Consider the following 16,718-nt stretch of genomic DNA (forward strand, 5'->3'; position numbering starts at 1 on the left):
ATTTTATTTTTTCTTTGTTAACATAGTTGTTTGTTTTAATAGTGAGTAAGATTATAGCACAATGTCGACTGTTGTACCCCAATATTTGACATTTTTACATATAATGTCTATTTGTTTTGCTCACACATTGTTGTCAATATTATGGAATTTTGTGCGACTGTCATACAAGAGAGAGGTATCGCTAGCTATAAAACCAGGTTTAATCCACCATTATCTACATAAGGAAATGTCTGTATGTGTTTGATCTTTTGAGTTTGCCATTTGCTAAGGGACTTTCGTTTTGAATTTTCCTAGGAGTTCGGCATTTTTGTTATTTTACTTTTTATCATTTGCACTGAAAAAATGTACGGTTATGATAAAGAAATAATAGTTTTACCAGTAACAAGGATTATAAATAAGGGTTAGACAAAAGACATTTACAAATCTGCTACTTAATATGGCCTTTTTAACAAACGCGATGGTCATATTGACTGTTATATAAAAATTTCAACACTTCACCTTTTGTTGACAAAGATAATGGTCATCGCCTCTCCCTAACATTTCTCATTGAAATCCATTTAACAGATTGATATCTTTGTGTAGTAACCCTTTATCAAAATTTTAAATTTATTCATATGATCAAAAAAGCTGCTACAGAAAGTTAGCCTTTGCCCTTATCATACCACATTCCTCGTTCATTGTTGCAATCATCTGGTCCGTATGTTTGTCCGTCTGTTCGTCCAACAACTATTTTCGTCACACTTTACTCAGAAACTAGTGATTAGAATGACTTTATATTTGGTCAGCAGACTGACAGTGGTGTATTTTTTGGATCAGTCAAATACCAACTTCCTGTTTGCCATTACCTTGAATTTTCTAATATGATGAATGATCTTAAACTTTTGGTCACATATTTCCCAAATACTACTAAACAGGATGACTCCATATTTGGCAAAGAGCTAAACAGCGATAAATTGTAATGTATATACGCTTTACGGATCTGTCAGACACCTTTTTCATAATTTTCGGTAATTTGAGATAGGATTTGGGATTTGCTTAGCACGACAGCACGTGCGTTCTGGCTTTTTATTGCAGTCACTAAAAACTTATATAGCAAGTAATTGATCACAAAAATGTCCATCTTTAAAAAAATGATTAATAGTTAATTTTTATTATTTACAATGTAGTGTCACATTTACTATCTGTGTCTCCCTAGTATTATTGACATCATGTCTACAATAAAAAAAAAATCAAATAGAATTACTATTGCAGGTATATATTTCTTTTATAACACTTAATGATTTATAGTTATGTTCAACATAGTAGTGTTCAAATCATAAAACGATGCTATGTTTAACATTTGACTTAAAGGATATAGGAAAGATTTTTAGTTAAGAGAAAGTGTGATTTTTTGTATAACACATTGTTAAACATTTTCTATTATCAAATAGTTCCTAACAAGCTTGGACTGAATAAATATGTACAATAAATGATAGAACGAGTCACAAAAAGGCTTTCTATTGCGCCAATCTATATTTGTGGACTTTCGATGTTTAGTTGTTATAAAACTGAAGTTTACAGCCAAGCATACCTATTACATTTATGGTTTTTAAATTATATTTGTAAAACACTAAACAGTTAATTACCTAATGATATTATCCAACAACTGGTAGTACAGTTGGTACAAAATCGAGTCCTGGTTTTCCACTGAAAACATCTTTCATTGTTTTAATTAAAGGGTTTTTGCCTTGCCCACAAACGCCATGGAAGTCATCTAGATCTAATGCCCACATCATACCTCCTCCTAAACCTAGGTCCATAATATATTTTGTCTGTTTGGAAAAAAAAAACAAATTATGTTTAAATTTTAGATAATCCTTGTTAAACGACTATACTGGTAAAACTCTTCTATGATATAACTGTCAAAATGTGTTCCAAGTTCGAATTGTCGGTATCTGTTCTAGGTAAAACAGTTTTAAAAAATTTTTCTCTGATTATTAATGAACTCTTTACACTAAAGCCATTGGATGTTGGATGTGTACTGATTGATATTTTAGTCTTAGTTACAAGATTTTTTTATTAGTTGTTATTGGCTTTAAACTAGATTTAAGTAACTGAGAATACTCTCAGATCTGTACATTATGTCTTATGTGTTAAGTGTATTTTGTGCTTTTGAGACTGTAATTCTGTGGTTGTCGTTTGTTGCTAAATATCATATTTGTTTTTCGTTTATAGTTTTGTCAGGCAGTTAGCTTTCTTGTTTGAATTGTTTTACATTTGACTTTTTTATAGCTTGCTATAAAATGCGGTATTGGTTTTACTCATTGTTGAAAGTTGTACGATGACCTATAGTTGCTAACTTCTACGTCATTTGGTCTCTGGTGGAGTGTTATCTCATTGGCGATCATACAACATCTTCTTATTTTTATAAAACGGTTTCATGGTATAAAACGCTTCTGTCAGAAACTGTTTTAAGATGTCAACAGAACTGTTCTTAAGACTGTACTAGAACAGCTCCCAGCACAGTTCATGACAGATTTGAAGGGAGGTTAAAACTGATCCCAACTTTAGTAACAGTTACTCTCTATCTATTATAGAGGAGAGGCAGCAGATAACAAAGGGATAACAAAACGGATAGGGCAAAAAAAAAAAAACTGACAACGCTTTGGAAAACAAACGTAAACCGACCATAAGACATACAACAGTCTTCAAAACACAATATAGAGGACAAAAGACTGAGCAACACGAAATCCACCAAAAAACGGAGGTTTATTATAGATAGCAAAATTACAAAAAAAATCATCCCTGTACAATTACCCCAAAAGGAAGTCATCTGACAATTCTGGTCAAATTAGACGGTATTTTGTTCTTCGACTTTCGGCTCTTGGCAGGTTTTTTTCTACCAATAACGGTTTACAAGATAATTGACCATAGTCGCATTTACCATTTTGATCTATTTTAAGTCTTCGCGAATATGCTGGTTTGAAGCGGGATCATTGGATACATTTTATAAGACAAGATACCCCATTGGTGACTATGACCGAGTTTGGTTCAAATTTTCAGATAAGTTCTAAGATTTTTGTAAAAGTTAAAGGACGATGGGCGATGGGATGGAAGCAAAGCGATTTAAAAAAAAAGGGAATTTCAGAGCCCTCATTTATACCGATTTCAGTGTTAAATAAAAAGTAAAGTAATTAAAACACCCATTAAGATGTTTGGTATTGTAGTAATCTTTTTCTGGCATAAATACTTACTTTAATGGCAATACTTTTCGGAGTTTCGAAGGAGATCCATTGGTTATCATGGTAGGCATATGGTACTTTCTGTTCATCAAGCCAAACTTCTGTCCAATTCTGATACATTATGTCATAGCAGATCTAGCCAAAAAGAAATAAGGAGATGTGGTATGAGTGCCAATGAGACAACTCTCCATCCAAGACACAATGTGTAAAAAGTAAACAATTATAGGTCAAAGTACGGCCTTCGTTATGAATAAATCTTATTAATTGCCTTTGAATATTGCTTAGCTCTTCAATAAAGAAGATCTTAAGTTATTATAAAATACTCAAAAACTACTTTCGAAATTCAAGTTTATATTTCTTTGATTATCACTCTAAGGAACTGATCTTGTATATCATAAGTAATACATTAAGAATTAGTCGTACAACAGACCATACAAACCAATTCTCCCGACTACACATAGATACACAAGCAAAATATATAACCATGACCAACACTTGGTCCAGATACTCTAACTATATATCGGCCCAAAATGTAATGGGGTAGCTTAAACGGGTTTTACAAGCACACACCTACTTTACCGTTTTCCATCATCGTAAAACAAAATGCCTACATATTCTAGCTACAAACACTCAGGATGACCAATTAAACGAGGAAAGAAATAAAAGACTATATATCGTAGAAAAGCACAATCTAAGTCATTATTTTGTGGATCTCTTCTAACAGTATAATTTATTGATTGCTTTTTCTTGGTAGTCACATGTCATTTAGCAGTAAGTGTTTATGTCGGCCATGTTGTCGAGAAATAGTGAATAAGTTCATTCGACAACCAAACATCTTATAGTAATAATGAATTTTCAACAACGTTTAGTGTTTCGAGAAGAATTCAAATGCAATACAAAAGCAAGCCTACATAAAAAATATAACACTAATCACAAAATTCCCTTTTAACAACTGATAACACAATGACGTCCAAGACATTAATGGATAATTAGCCTACAAACCCAAGTTAACCCTTACATATACGACATGCAAATATAATGATTAACGTGAGCACTGGATAAAACTGCCATCAACGGCATACGGGAAAAAACTGTTAGAACACAATTCATATGTAAGCCACCATAAAAGGTTAAGGATAAATTCACATGAAACCAAATGACAACGATAAAATTTAAAGTGTTAGCTTGATGAATAAGTATCATGCATCAACTTTCCAAATAAAGATGAAAACATTTTAAATGTGATTTATACGTAAATAAATGAAAATAATACTGGTGCGTCCATGACACTTGTCTGGAATTCCTATATCTATTTATCATATCAAACTTACCTCATAATATGATAAGAATCCCTTTTCTTTTGTGGTTAAACCTGCAGTACCCTGGCCATCAGTAGGAGCACCCAATCCTGTCTCAGATGTATTATTCAATACAAAAGACCTTCCATATGTTGCCATACCTAATACAAGTTTTTCTTTCGGAGTACCGCCATTTAACCACATTTTAACAGCAAAATCCTAAAAACAAACAATGTCAGCCTCAATACGTTGTAATATCCAGTATAGAGTTTAAAACAAATGGAGCAACAAAAAGACTTCAAACAATGGGAAAACACATGCCGTATAATAAGTAATTAACAGTGGGAAAACACATGCCGTATAATAAGTAATTAACAGTGGGAAAACACATGCCATGTAATAAGTAATAAACAGTGGGAAAACACATGCCGTATAATAAGTAATAAACAATGGGAAAACACATGCCGTATAATAAGTAATAAACAGACCCAACATGACAAAATGTAAAACAATTCAAATGAGAAAACCAATGATCTGATTTATAAATAAACAATAAACTATAAACAAATATGACAGACATCAACCCATGACTACCACTTCAGGCTTCTGATTTGAGACAGGCACACATAGAATGTGCAGGGCTAATATATATAAGAAGATGTGGTATGAGTGCCAATGAGACAACTCTCCATCCAAGTCAAAATTTATAAAAGTAAACCATTATAGATCACAGTACGGTCTTCAACACGGAGCCTTGGCTCAAACCGAACAGTAAGCTATAAAGGGCCCCAAAAAATTACTAGTGTAAAACCTTCAAACGGGAAAACCAACGGTCTAATCTATATAAAAAACGAGAAACGAGAAACACTTATGAACCACATCAACAAACGACAACTACTGAACATCAGATTCCTGACTTAGGACACTAAACATGTTTACACTAAACCTTCACCAGACTGGGATATTGGTGTTACAACATAACAAATAAACAGGCTGTAAAATCAGTTTAAAAGGATCGGCACGTAGAACAAAAATCAAACTACAAAAAGAAACAAATACAAAAGACTCCAAAAACCGATGTAAGAATATTTGCAGCTATTGAAAGCTAGTTAAAAGCCGATCACAATTAATAAATACATCATTATTTCCAGACCAGAATATCAAATAGTATATGAGAAAAGCATGAACTTGTGTGATGTCAAAATATAAGTATCGACAAAGATGAAGGACCATAAGCTTTCAAAACTATATAGCAATATACTGTAACATTTCGTAATGTTAAACTATTGATAATAAAATCAATGTTAGTGCCAAAAAGAAAATATTCAATTATCTAACATCAGTGTTAAACTGATAACCTTTAATAATAAGTTTATTCAAAGGTTCAATAAGTTAACTTGCATCGTATTAACATTCACGGGCTCTCTAGACAAAATTATCATACAAATTAGGATGTGATATCCGCTTTGTAATAAATTTTCTACGGGTACAACCAAACTTCTTGTTTTTCAAATGTATCAATTGCGCCAATATTCGGAACTCATTTTCGCCAATTTACCTGTACACATATTTATCATACATATTAATGATTAATATATATTTATTCTTATTTTTGGCTTATAAAGTATCATTCGTGAAATAATTGTTACTCTTGGTGGTGAAAGGTGGTGAGTATAAATAATAGGATTTACACTATAGTAAAGGTATGAATATAAATCAACAGGTGAACACTAATTATAAAAAGTGTCCAGTGAAGAATAATGAAAAATCAGTTTGAGAGAAGTCTTTGCTTGGAAAACATGGATATAACTATAAAGAAATTAGAATCGAATCGAGGGAAGCCAGTTGTTGTTTTAGATAGCCATAAATTCCGTCAGGTTTTATAAAAAAAATGTGGAGAAACAAGATGGCGATTTACTTCCAAAAAAGGCAGTGTCACCACTTATACTGATGAGCAATTTATAGCTGTTTTGAGTGGATATCTTGCACATATACATGAGACAGACCCACAAAAGTAAGAGAGGTAAATACTACGCACGGCATGCAAAAGAAAAGCTACAGAAAATATATCCCAGAGACCATTTAAGATCATATGTTCGGAGCTATTTCACCATGAAGAGGAACATCTGGAGAAAAATAACTTAAAACGCATTAGACAGTCCATGTACAGAGAGAGAAAACTACACTGCCCAACCGAAAAATTCTATAGAATTTCATGAAATTTTAAGTGAAATTGGAGTCATCACAAATAAGGAAGAAGAGTTTGTTTTAGCAAATGATATTGGAAGTGACATTGTTATTCCTGGTTGTGAAGCTTACTTGAAATTTCTTTGTTTGCAGGCAGAGGATGTATTTGCTGATGGAACATTTAAGTGTTGTCCGAAGTATTGCAAACAATTGTATACAACACATGGATTCAGGAATGGATTAGCCTTTCTGAACCCAGATGAAGTAGTTGATTCCAATGCTGAAGATTTAATACAAGATATGCCAAAAGAGAAGAAAATAGATTCTTTTGGTGAATATGTTTTAGCCACATATGTTGATGACAGTGCTATGTTCCCACCATCTGTATGGGCTGAAACCCCATCTACGGCAAGACGTACCAATAATGGAGCATAGGCATTCCACAAGAATTACAAGGAACTGTTTTATGCATCCCATCCTTCAGTGTTTGTGTTTTGGACAATATAGTGAAGCTACAAGCTATTGCATACATTAAATTGCGAAGTACTCATGCAGCAGCAGTAAAAAGTAGACATGTTTCAGAAAAGGAAACATTTGCCGTTCAAAAGTATGAGAAATATGCAGAAGAACTCAGCCGCAGAGACTTTGGTTGTGTAATGAGTTACAAATTCCAGCCTTTTTTATAATATATATGTTGTCTGACTGTTCATAGTTTTATGTTTTAAAGTATTCTATTAAATGACTTAAAATGACTTTATTTCCGCCAGTGTACACTGCCGGTCCCAAGCCCGGATAAAGGAGGAGGGAGTCATTTTTCTTTTAATTGGCGCAATCGTATATTTCATTTTTGGCGCAAATGATAATATGTAATTTTAAAACAGGTAGCGCAAACGTAGCATTGGAGAAAAAAGTTGTGGCGCAAAAGGACGCATTTTTGGTGCAAACGGATTTCTCCCGTACCAAGTCAGGAATATGACAGTTGCTTTCCATTCGTTTGATGTTTTTGAGCTTTTGATTTTGCCATTTGAGAAGGACTTTCCATTTTGAATTTTCCTTGGAGTTCGTTATTTTTGTGATTTTACTTTGTACTGTTTATAATTACTTACCACATTATTAGCCTCGTATGGAGTTTGTGATTTATATAGTGGAGTATTACATTGTGTTCCATTATAAAAATCACTATTCATGTCAAACGCCATTAGATTTATAAAGTCCAAATATCTGGAAAAAACATTTGATAAAAGCAATTGATAGATATAACCAATGTTCTTTTTTTTTCTTCAGGAGAAGCACATTTGTGATCTGTATGTTGTAATAGATAACAATAAAATCCAATATGAGAGTAGAAACTTCTTCAGTGTTTGCATATTATGAAATTCTTTTGATTAATATTGTATCTTCGAAGAAAACTTTTTAAGTTGAATTAACTAGTGTCTAATACTATTTGCGATATTTTGCAAATAAAATATGTTCAAACTAACAAAAGAAAAAAAAAATGAAAGAATCTTCACCATTAATAATTAGATGTAAAAAATAAAAATTTTACCCTGCTATTTTGCTGATTTCGTACGCAGTCTGTATTTCCGGTTTACTGGCTGCCACTGCTGCTGTTAACAACAGACGAGAACTACCATTTCTTAAATATTCACTGTCATATTTTGTTCGTAATGTCTACAAAAAGTTTATTTTTCATCAAACATTGATGAACAATTAATCATGCTATAAAAAAAAATAGTATTAACATCAACTACTCATATTTACTTATTTGAAATAGTATTAGCATCAATTACTCATACTTACTTATTTGAAATAGTTTACTATCAATTTATTTTGAACAAAAAAAATATATTCAATTAAACTAGAAAAATAATAAATCCTTTACCTATAGAAATAAGGAGATGTTGCATGATTGCCAATGAGACAGCTATCCACCGAAGTTCAAATGAAGTGAGTGTAAGCAATTACAGGCAACCGAAGGCAACCGAACGGCCTTCAACAATGAGAAACCCCTTACCGTTCTGTAGATCTTCATATAAAACATTACAATTTGTAAATATGAACAGAAAATGCATTTTCTTTAAGATTTATTAATAATGTGTACCTTAACTAGAGAAGTAAATCTCTGTCTGTCCTCTGGAGGGCTCCCTCTGTTGGCAGGATATTCCCAATCTAAGTCAAGACCATCAAAACCATTTTGCCGAAGGAATTTTATTGAATTTGTAGCGAATGCATCTATATTTGTTTGGTTTGCCACCATACTGGTAAATGGTTTAGTACCATGATTCCATCCTCCAACAGCTAACAGTAGTTTTAAGTCAGGATTTTTACTTCTTACATCGTGCATCATTTCATACTGACCTTGTTCTGAAATCGATGTGTGTGAATTTATATTATTTTTAGCCAAATTTGTTTTCTGAAAATTTTAAAACAAACTGTAACAAATGAAATAGAAAATTCTAGTTGCTCAATTGACTTGTCGTTAATCACTGGTTTTTTGATAACGTGTTCTTTTAATAAAGTAAAAAACCACAACATCTAGATATTTTAAAAGCAGTACTGGATAATTCAAACGTTTAACCAACCTAAAAATTGCTATGTAGTTAGACAAATATTCAATATAATATGTTATATAAAAAAGAGACGGATTTATAAAAGTTTTTTTTAAACTTGTTTCTGAATTCCATATTTGACTGCTATGTAAAATTGTACTATTTGATTACTATAATTTTTCCGTAATAATTATTGTGTTAAAAAAGTCCCTATAAGAACAGAAACAATTATCAAGAAATAGTAAAACAACATTTAAATCAAGCAGTACGTCTGGTGCATCTGAAACAGCAGAACTGATGTCATAAAATAACCATGTCATCAAGAAATTACTGCCACAACATCAATACTGGTGTCATAATATAACCATGTTATCAACGAATTACTTCCACAACATCAATACTGCTGTCATAAAACAACCATGTTATCGAAGAATTACTGCCACAACATCAATACTGGTGTCATAAAACAACGATGTTATCAAAGAGTTACTGCCACAACATTAAAACTGCTGTCATAAAACAACCATGTTATCAAAGAGCTACTGCCACAACGTCAATACTGGTGTCATAAAACAACCATGATATCAAAGAGTTACTGCCACAACATCAATACTGCTGTCTTCAAACAACCATGTTATCAAAGAGTTACTGCCACAACATCAATACTGGTGTCATAAAAACAACCATGTTATCAAAGAGTTACTGCCACAACATCAAAACTGCTGTCATAAAACAACCATGTTATCAAAGAGTTACTGCCACAACATCAATAGTGGTGTCATAGAATAACCATGTTATCAAGAAATTACTGCCACAACATCAATATACTGGTGTCATAATATAACCATGTTATCGATCGCGAAGAATCACTGCCACAACATCAATATACTGGTGTCATAAAATAGACCATGTTATCAAAGTGTTACTCCACAACATCAATACTGGTGTCATAAAATAACCATGTTATCAAAGAGTTACTGCCACAAAATCAACACTGGTGTCATGAAATAACCACATTATCAAAGAATCCCTGCCACAAAGTCAATACTGGTGTCATGAAACAACCATGTTATCAAAGAATTACTGCCACAATATCAATACTGGTGTCATAAAACAACCATGTTATCAAAGAATCCCTGCCACAAAATCAATACTGGTGTCATTAAATAACCATGTTATCAAAGAATTACTTCCACAACATCAATACTGGTGTCATAATATAATCATGTTATCAAAGAATGACTGCCACAACATCAATACTGGTGTCATAATATAACCATGTTATCAAAGAATGACTGCCACAATATCAATACTGGTGTCATAAGATAACCATGTTACCAAAGAATGACTGCCACAATATCAATACTAGTGTCATAAGATAACCATGTTATCAAAGAATGACTGCCACAATATCAATACTAGTGTCATAAGATAACCATGTTAGCATAGAATTACTGCTACACCAGTATAATTAAATCAATACCTTTTACGAAATCAAATACAAATCTTCTATATAATCATGCCAAAATCAAGTAATAAATGTACATTGTATCGTCAAAAATTATAGAACAATAGGTTCTGCGAGAAAATCTCACAAAACGATACCCCAACCACTTACAAAGTTCATGCTTCAGTCAGTAAAAAAAAAACTCAAACTAAAATCAGAATCAATGTAGGGGATGCGCAATTAATTTTCATGGTTAATATTATGATAAATAGCTAGTTAAGAATGTACACCTCTGAGGAGCCAAAAATTTCTAGAATTAAACTTTTTTGATTTTTGGATTTATATGACTGTTAAAAATTAATTGGTGAAGAAAAAATCATATGGTGGTGCACTTCTTTTTTTGCTACGGCCCTTTGAAAGTACCCAATTTTGATGATTTTCCTATTTTTCATCAATTTTTACCAATTTTTGGGCTATTATCGTGAAGAAAAAAAAACACAGTTCCACAACTAAACTTTTTTTCATACTTTCAATATAGATGAAGTGGACCAATCTGAATAAATTTAACTTAAAAAAACTATAGGTAGGTGTTAATATAAGAAAGTTTTATCATATTTTGATGCTTTTTTGTGTCAAATTTACCATGCTGTCAATTTTGTAAATTTGTGAATTTTCTGTATTTTAAGAACAAAGTGCATATTATTTCAACTTCTTTGTTATAAATGATTGAAAAAATAGATATCTAAGAAATTTGAAAAGAAAAAAGTGATATGGGATGTACATGTTTTTTGGTAAAATCATTTCCTGTACCCCTCATACATTTTCTCAAAATTGTGGCTAAAAAGACTGACTTGATTGGTAATAGAATTTGAAAATTTTATTACTCAAAAACTACATAATGTAAATACACAATTTTTTGACTGAGTCAAGTTTGATTATAACATTTTTTGAATTCATTGATATTTTCCACTTGTATTACATGTTTTGGTAATAATTCCAGAACGAGATTTCAACGAGACTCAAACGTCAGAAGAATACATCCTTAATGGAATACAAACGAAAATGTATAGAGAACACTTATCGGTAACCAAATACTTACACCTTAATCTAACCATGCATGAATGAATTTTACCCTATGCACAATTGAACCTACCCTATGCACATATGAACCTACCCTATGCACATATGAACCTACTCTATGCACTTATAAACTTACTCCATGAACTAAGATCATTCCATTCATATGGTTTGATGTTATTGGATTCGACCTTGGCGAAGGCATAGACCACGTGCGTGCATAGAAACGGATCTACATTGTTGGCCTTGTACTTTCCGATTCCATTACGATACTGGGCCCAGTTTGTAAAGTAGCATACTCTTTTATAACTTGCAGTGGCTGAAAAAATATTTATGTGTTTAAGTACAGAAATTTGTAGAGCAAATTCAGAAAAATAAATACTTAAGTACCAAATGAAAATGTCACATATATATATAAATACTTAGCATACCTAGCCATCATGCAGGTTTTTACAAGAAAGCTGTAATCACTTGTTTAATAGAAAACAAAAGACATGGTTTCTTCATTCTGATAAAAATTATAGGTGATTTATAAACATTTGAATAAGAAATACTATAACTTTACTTTATCAAAACTGCATCAAAACTACAAATTCTAAAATTTGCAAATATTATTTATGATGTAGCCATAAGATTTCGCACAACTTGTTTTATTAATGCTCTTCAACTTAGAATTTGATTTGGCTTTCCAACTGTAATGATACGTGCGCCCCTGATAATTATTGTGTCGAAAGCGAGTCTGGGTGCCGAATTATAACCCTGATGTTTATCTTTTGATGAGTTTTTTTTTAACCAACTGGTCGATTTCACTGCGCTGGGTGTTTCGAATAAGCGCATCGGCCGATATTGATTTCAAAATAAGTACATTTTTTTAGTTTGCTTTATTCAAATGTATTCTTTTCTCCGAATGTGGCAGACCGAATTAGACTTATCACCGAGTTTGTACTTACATGAGCAACACGACGGGTGCCACATGAGGAGCATGATATGCTTACTCTTCCGGAGCACCTTAGATCATCCCTGGTTTTTATTGGTTCGTGTTGCTCAGTCTTTAGTTTTCTATGTTGTGTGTTGTGTACTGTTGTTTGTCTTTGATCTTTTTCTATGTATGCCATGGCGTTGTCTGTTTATTTTCGACTTATAAGTTTGAATGTCCCTTTGATATCTCTCGCCTCTCTTTAACAATGCTATCTTTGCGTATTGTTTTACTTGCTTCTTTGTTATTGTTGTAGTAAGTAAAAATCTCATTACAGATACAAGTCCTATAATTTCGATGAATACGCCAGGCGTAATGTCAAGTACAGACATTTACCGTATAATCCCCCCCCCCCTTATATCAAAACTTACATGCTTGCAAACAGAAATTATTTTTAAGGGTTATAGATGAATGTGGTTTTTGTGTCGAGAACTTGACTTTATACGGAAGGCACTTTTTTCCAAACTTACCTACCGCCTAACGTAAGGGGGAGGGGAAACTGATTTTAATCCACAGTACTAAACATTATAAATAGACAAGAGAATATGATAGTTTATTTATTTTTTCTTACCTTCTGATAAAAGTAGAATCAAAACAATATAGCCGAACATAATCCTCTGAAAAATGACAGAATTATAATTGTGTACTTAACAGTAGGCAAATCACAAACAAGGAAAACCTCCACAGTGGAGAGTTACATGTGGAACATGATCTGCAAACCCTTCCGAAAATCCAGAGTTCACCCTCAAGGTTTTGGTGGAGTTTGCGTTGCTCAGTCTCTAGTTATCATTGTTGTGTTTTGTATACTGTAGTTTGTCTTTTGGTCGTTTTTTCTTTTTTTGCCATGGGGTTGTCAGTTTGTCATAGACTTATGAGTTTGAATGTCCCTTTGGTATCTTTAGCCTCTCTTTTACTATAATGTTTGACTAGATTGTAACCCAACCAAGCGCGAGTATAAGGGACACTTTAGATAAATACTTAAAATAAATAAATTAAGAAATTATTTAAAAGCTAAAGTCCTAACTCTCTCGGACAAAATTGACCTTAGATAGATGTGGCTATCCTTTTGGTTATAGAGCTCTTCACATGTTTAAGTATTTTGAACATCATTTCCTTTACAAATTTTAGTTTGAGTGTTCCCGATGAAGGTCAAAGGCCATCGCTAGATTATACCATGGAGATATCCTCTGCAGCAAAAAAAAATAATAAAAATAAAATGTTCAGTTATCTGTAAGTGGAACATCTTACTGTTATGAAGATGTCAATTTAGATAGATTTGTAAGAAAAGTAAGATTCAGTCTTGGCAATCTGATCTTTAAAAATCTGATGAAACAAACAGAAAAATAGTGAGAAGTAAGTTAAGAAAATCAAACGCATATTCTTTATTCGTTTTTGTTACAAAATCGTTTCTCCGACTTCGGAGTTAGTAGGAATTTACCCATAGCCGTCAAACACAATCTTAAATCAAAGTTAGAGGGGCTTTATCCAGTAAACAGAAAGACATTTGCATGTAGCAAAAACAAAATATTTCTACAAAAACAACATGTAAATAGAACACGCCAGGTCAGAAGATATCTCTGGGTTTGGAAAAAAACAAATCTACCGATATCTTGTATATTTAAGTTTTCCCGCCAGACTGGACAAAAGAAGCAATTTTACTGCCAATATGTTAATTGTCGGAAATAATTGATAACAAAAATATAAAAAAAGGATTATTATTGCAGCATGTGCAGGTTACGCAACTGTTATTCACAACTGCATGTATACGTCTTTTAAAACATCTAAGAATGATTGTGACGAAAAAAATGAACGAAAAAAAAAGTTTTGTGCTTGTAAGATGCTTATGCGAGAACTATCTTCACATTGTAAACTATATCTCTTTCAGTTTGAGCCAAGTGTTTGAATTCTTTGTGGTTCTATAGCGAATCCTTCAATTACAAGGGTCTGGATTGGTTGGTTGGTTGGTTGGTTGGTTGGGGGGGGGGGGGGTCTTCAATTCTGTAATCTTTAAATTTCTAAGCCATTTTTCTCTATTCTTTATTTATTTTGCATACAATGTATTATTCTCTATTCTTTATATATTTTGCACATTATTCTCTATTCTTTATATTTTAGCACCCCATTATTCTCTATTCTTTATATTTTTACCCTATTCTACACTATACTTCAAACATTCTTTTGGTCGATTTATTTAACCTATTATTCAATATTCTGAAAAGCCCATCAAGACCCTCATTTAAGATAATTGCAGCATTTTAGTATCGTCTGAAATCTTAGAAATTATCTCTAATTGAATGTAATCATAAAGCAATTTTGTCACAACGGTTTCTAAAAATTAAGCTGGAATTTTGGACACCCTGATTTGCTGTCGTGAAAAATCCTGACTCTCTGCTTTTTATTTCCGTACGAGATAAAGTCATGAATGGGTCATGAATTAGAGGCTACAACTGTTTACTGTTAATCAAATTTCATAAATTCATTTAGAAAATATAAGTCGAGGTAAAACAAACCTTAGAGAATCGCATAATCTCCAAAAGAGGCAAGACAGGGTGCATTGACAGGGTAAACGTCCCTGGTATACATGCAACAACCGCCATTGATTATCACATTATGTTAAAATGTCACATCCAGAGTTGAGACATAATCGGTAAATTTATGGATAAGACTGTTCTAGTATCCAAAGATCTAAGACCTCAAAAACATGTCACCAGAGAGTTTAAAGACTAACATATCGTATCAGTTAACAATGGTTAACATATTCGTGATGGTGATCGTAAAACTTACGTAGCGTCGATTTCAGTCGTTCTTTCTAATAACCGTGTTGGATTAGATTTATTACAATAAGAAAAATACAGAAATAATACGACAGTAAAAACTAGTATATACATACATTACCATAATGATGTAAATGTTTCAAAATCTAATACAAAACCACAACTATTCGTGTGTGAATGATTGAACAGTTTTAAAATGTACAACAATTACTTCAAACAATTTAAAACCTGGACCTGCTTTGGTCAAAAGATGGTCCACTGTAAATCAGAAGTGTAGACGATAAAATGTACTCGTGAAATACATTTGAACTACAAAAGGAAGAAACGGTTTCATTGGTCATTAACAACCTTTAGCTTGAAAGATCCTTCTAGTCCTGTTCTGATTAGGAACACGAGATTATACACACGTTTACATTATTATAAGAATAAGGTGTATTGCTTGTCAGTCAGGTGGAAGTCTTTATCTCAAAATTATAAACAGAATAATTTTAAACGTCAACAATAAGAACAAAAATCAAGCAACGTACAAACAGAAAACCAGATTGACAACAAACCTATAAATTCGTACTACTACACATCTATATTTTAATATATACTTCTTGTTATTAATTTCAAAATCTGTTCAGGGGACTACGAGCTACACATTGAGATCAATCAGTCATTTGGAAACACAGTTATTGAATACCGAATCTTACCTAACAATATTATTGGAAAATATACATTATGAAAGAAGAAGACATTACAAAATAATCTTTGTTTTTTCTTTTGAATTTGTCGCGGCCTTTTATAGCTTACTGCACGGTTTTGGTTTGATCATTACTGTAGGCCGTACGGTGACCTATTATTGTTTACTTCCGCACGCTTTGGTCTCTGGTGGATAGTTGTCTAATTGACAAGCAAACCACACACATCTCCTTATTTTTATATCAATAAGATTCGTTTATTTAAACATAATAAACAAATGACATATTCTATTTGTAGCTGCCAGAATCTCGTCCTCCATTCGTGGTTTTTGACATCACTGAATGTAACTTCTTTATATGATCACTCGTTGTTACATCTTGTCGCGATCAACACGAATTTTGTTATACAACGTCTTACTATGTTACCATCCTTTAAGCTGTGAAATCCTACTAAAAATAAAGGACAGACTTGCTTATAATATTGTTTAAAAGTGATATATATTTTA

General features: G+C 32.5%; 3 protein-coding genes across 4 annotated transcripts in view; 1 reads left to right on the plus strand and 2 right to left on the minus strand.

Annotated features, from left to right (window-relative positions):
* Positions 1–16,718, plus strand: part of LOC127707552 (perlucin-like protein) — a 204,840-nt gene that overhangs the window by 55,909 nt on the left and 132,213 nt on the right. The gene's annotated exons all lie outside the window — the stretch shown is intronic.
* LOC127709646 (glutamate receptor 3-like) overlaps positions 1–16,718 on the minus strand; it is a 73,697-nt gene that overhangs the window by 28,171 nt on the left and 28,808 nt on the right. The gene's annotated exons all lie outside the window — the stretch shown is intronic.
* LOC127707549 (acidic mammalian chitinase-like) lies at positions 1,052–15,574 on the minus strand. Its single transcript, XM_052212143.1, has 10 exons — positions 15,540–15,574; positions 13,327–13,372; positions 11,919–12,098; positions 8,808–9,070; positions 8,253–8,377; positions 7,813–7,927; positions 4,553–4,738; positions 3,234–3,356; positions 1,626–1,811; positions 1,052–1,212 (listed from the first exon to the last, which is right to left on the minus strand). The coding sequence occupies exons 2-9, from the start codon at positions 13,364–13,366 to the stop codon at positions 1,635–1,637; spliced, it is 1,209 nt and encodes a 402-aa protein (XP_052068103.1). The 5' UTR covers positions 13,367–13,372; positions 15,540–15,574; the 3' UTR covers positions 1,052–1,212; positions 1,626–1,634.

The sequence above is a fragment of the Mytilus californianus genome, unplaced genomic scaffold (assembly GCF_021869535.1).
Source record: "Mytilus californianus isolate M0D057914Y unplaced genomic scaffold, xbMytCali1.0.p SCAF_7, whole genome shotgun sequence".
Lineage (NCBI taxonomy): Eukaryota > Metazoa > Mollusca > Bivalvia > Mytilida > Mytilidae > Mytilus > Mytilus californianus.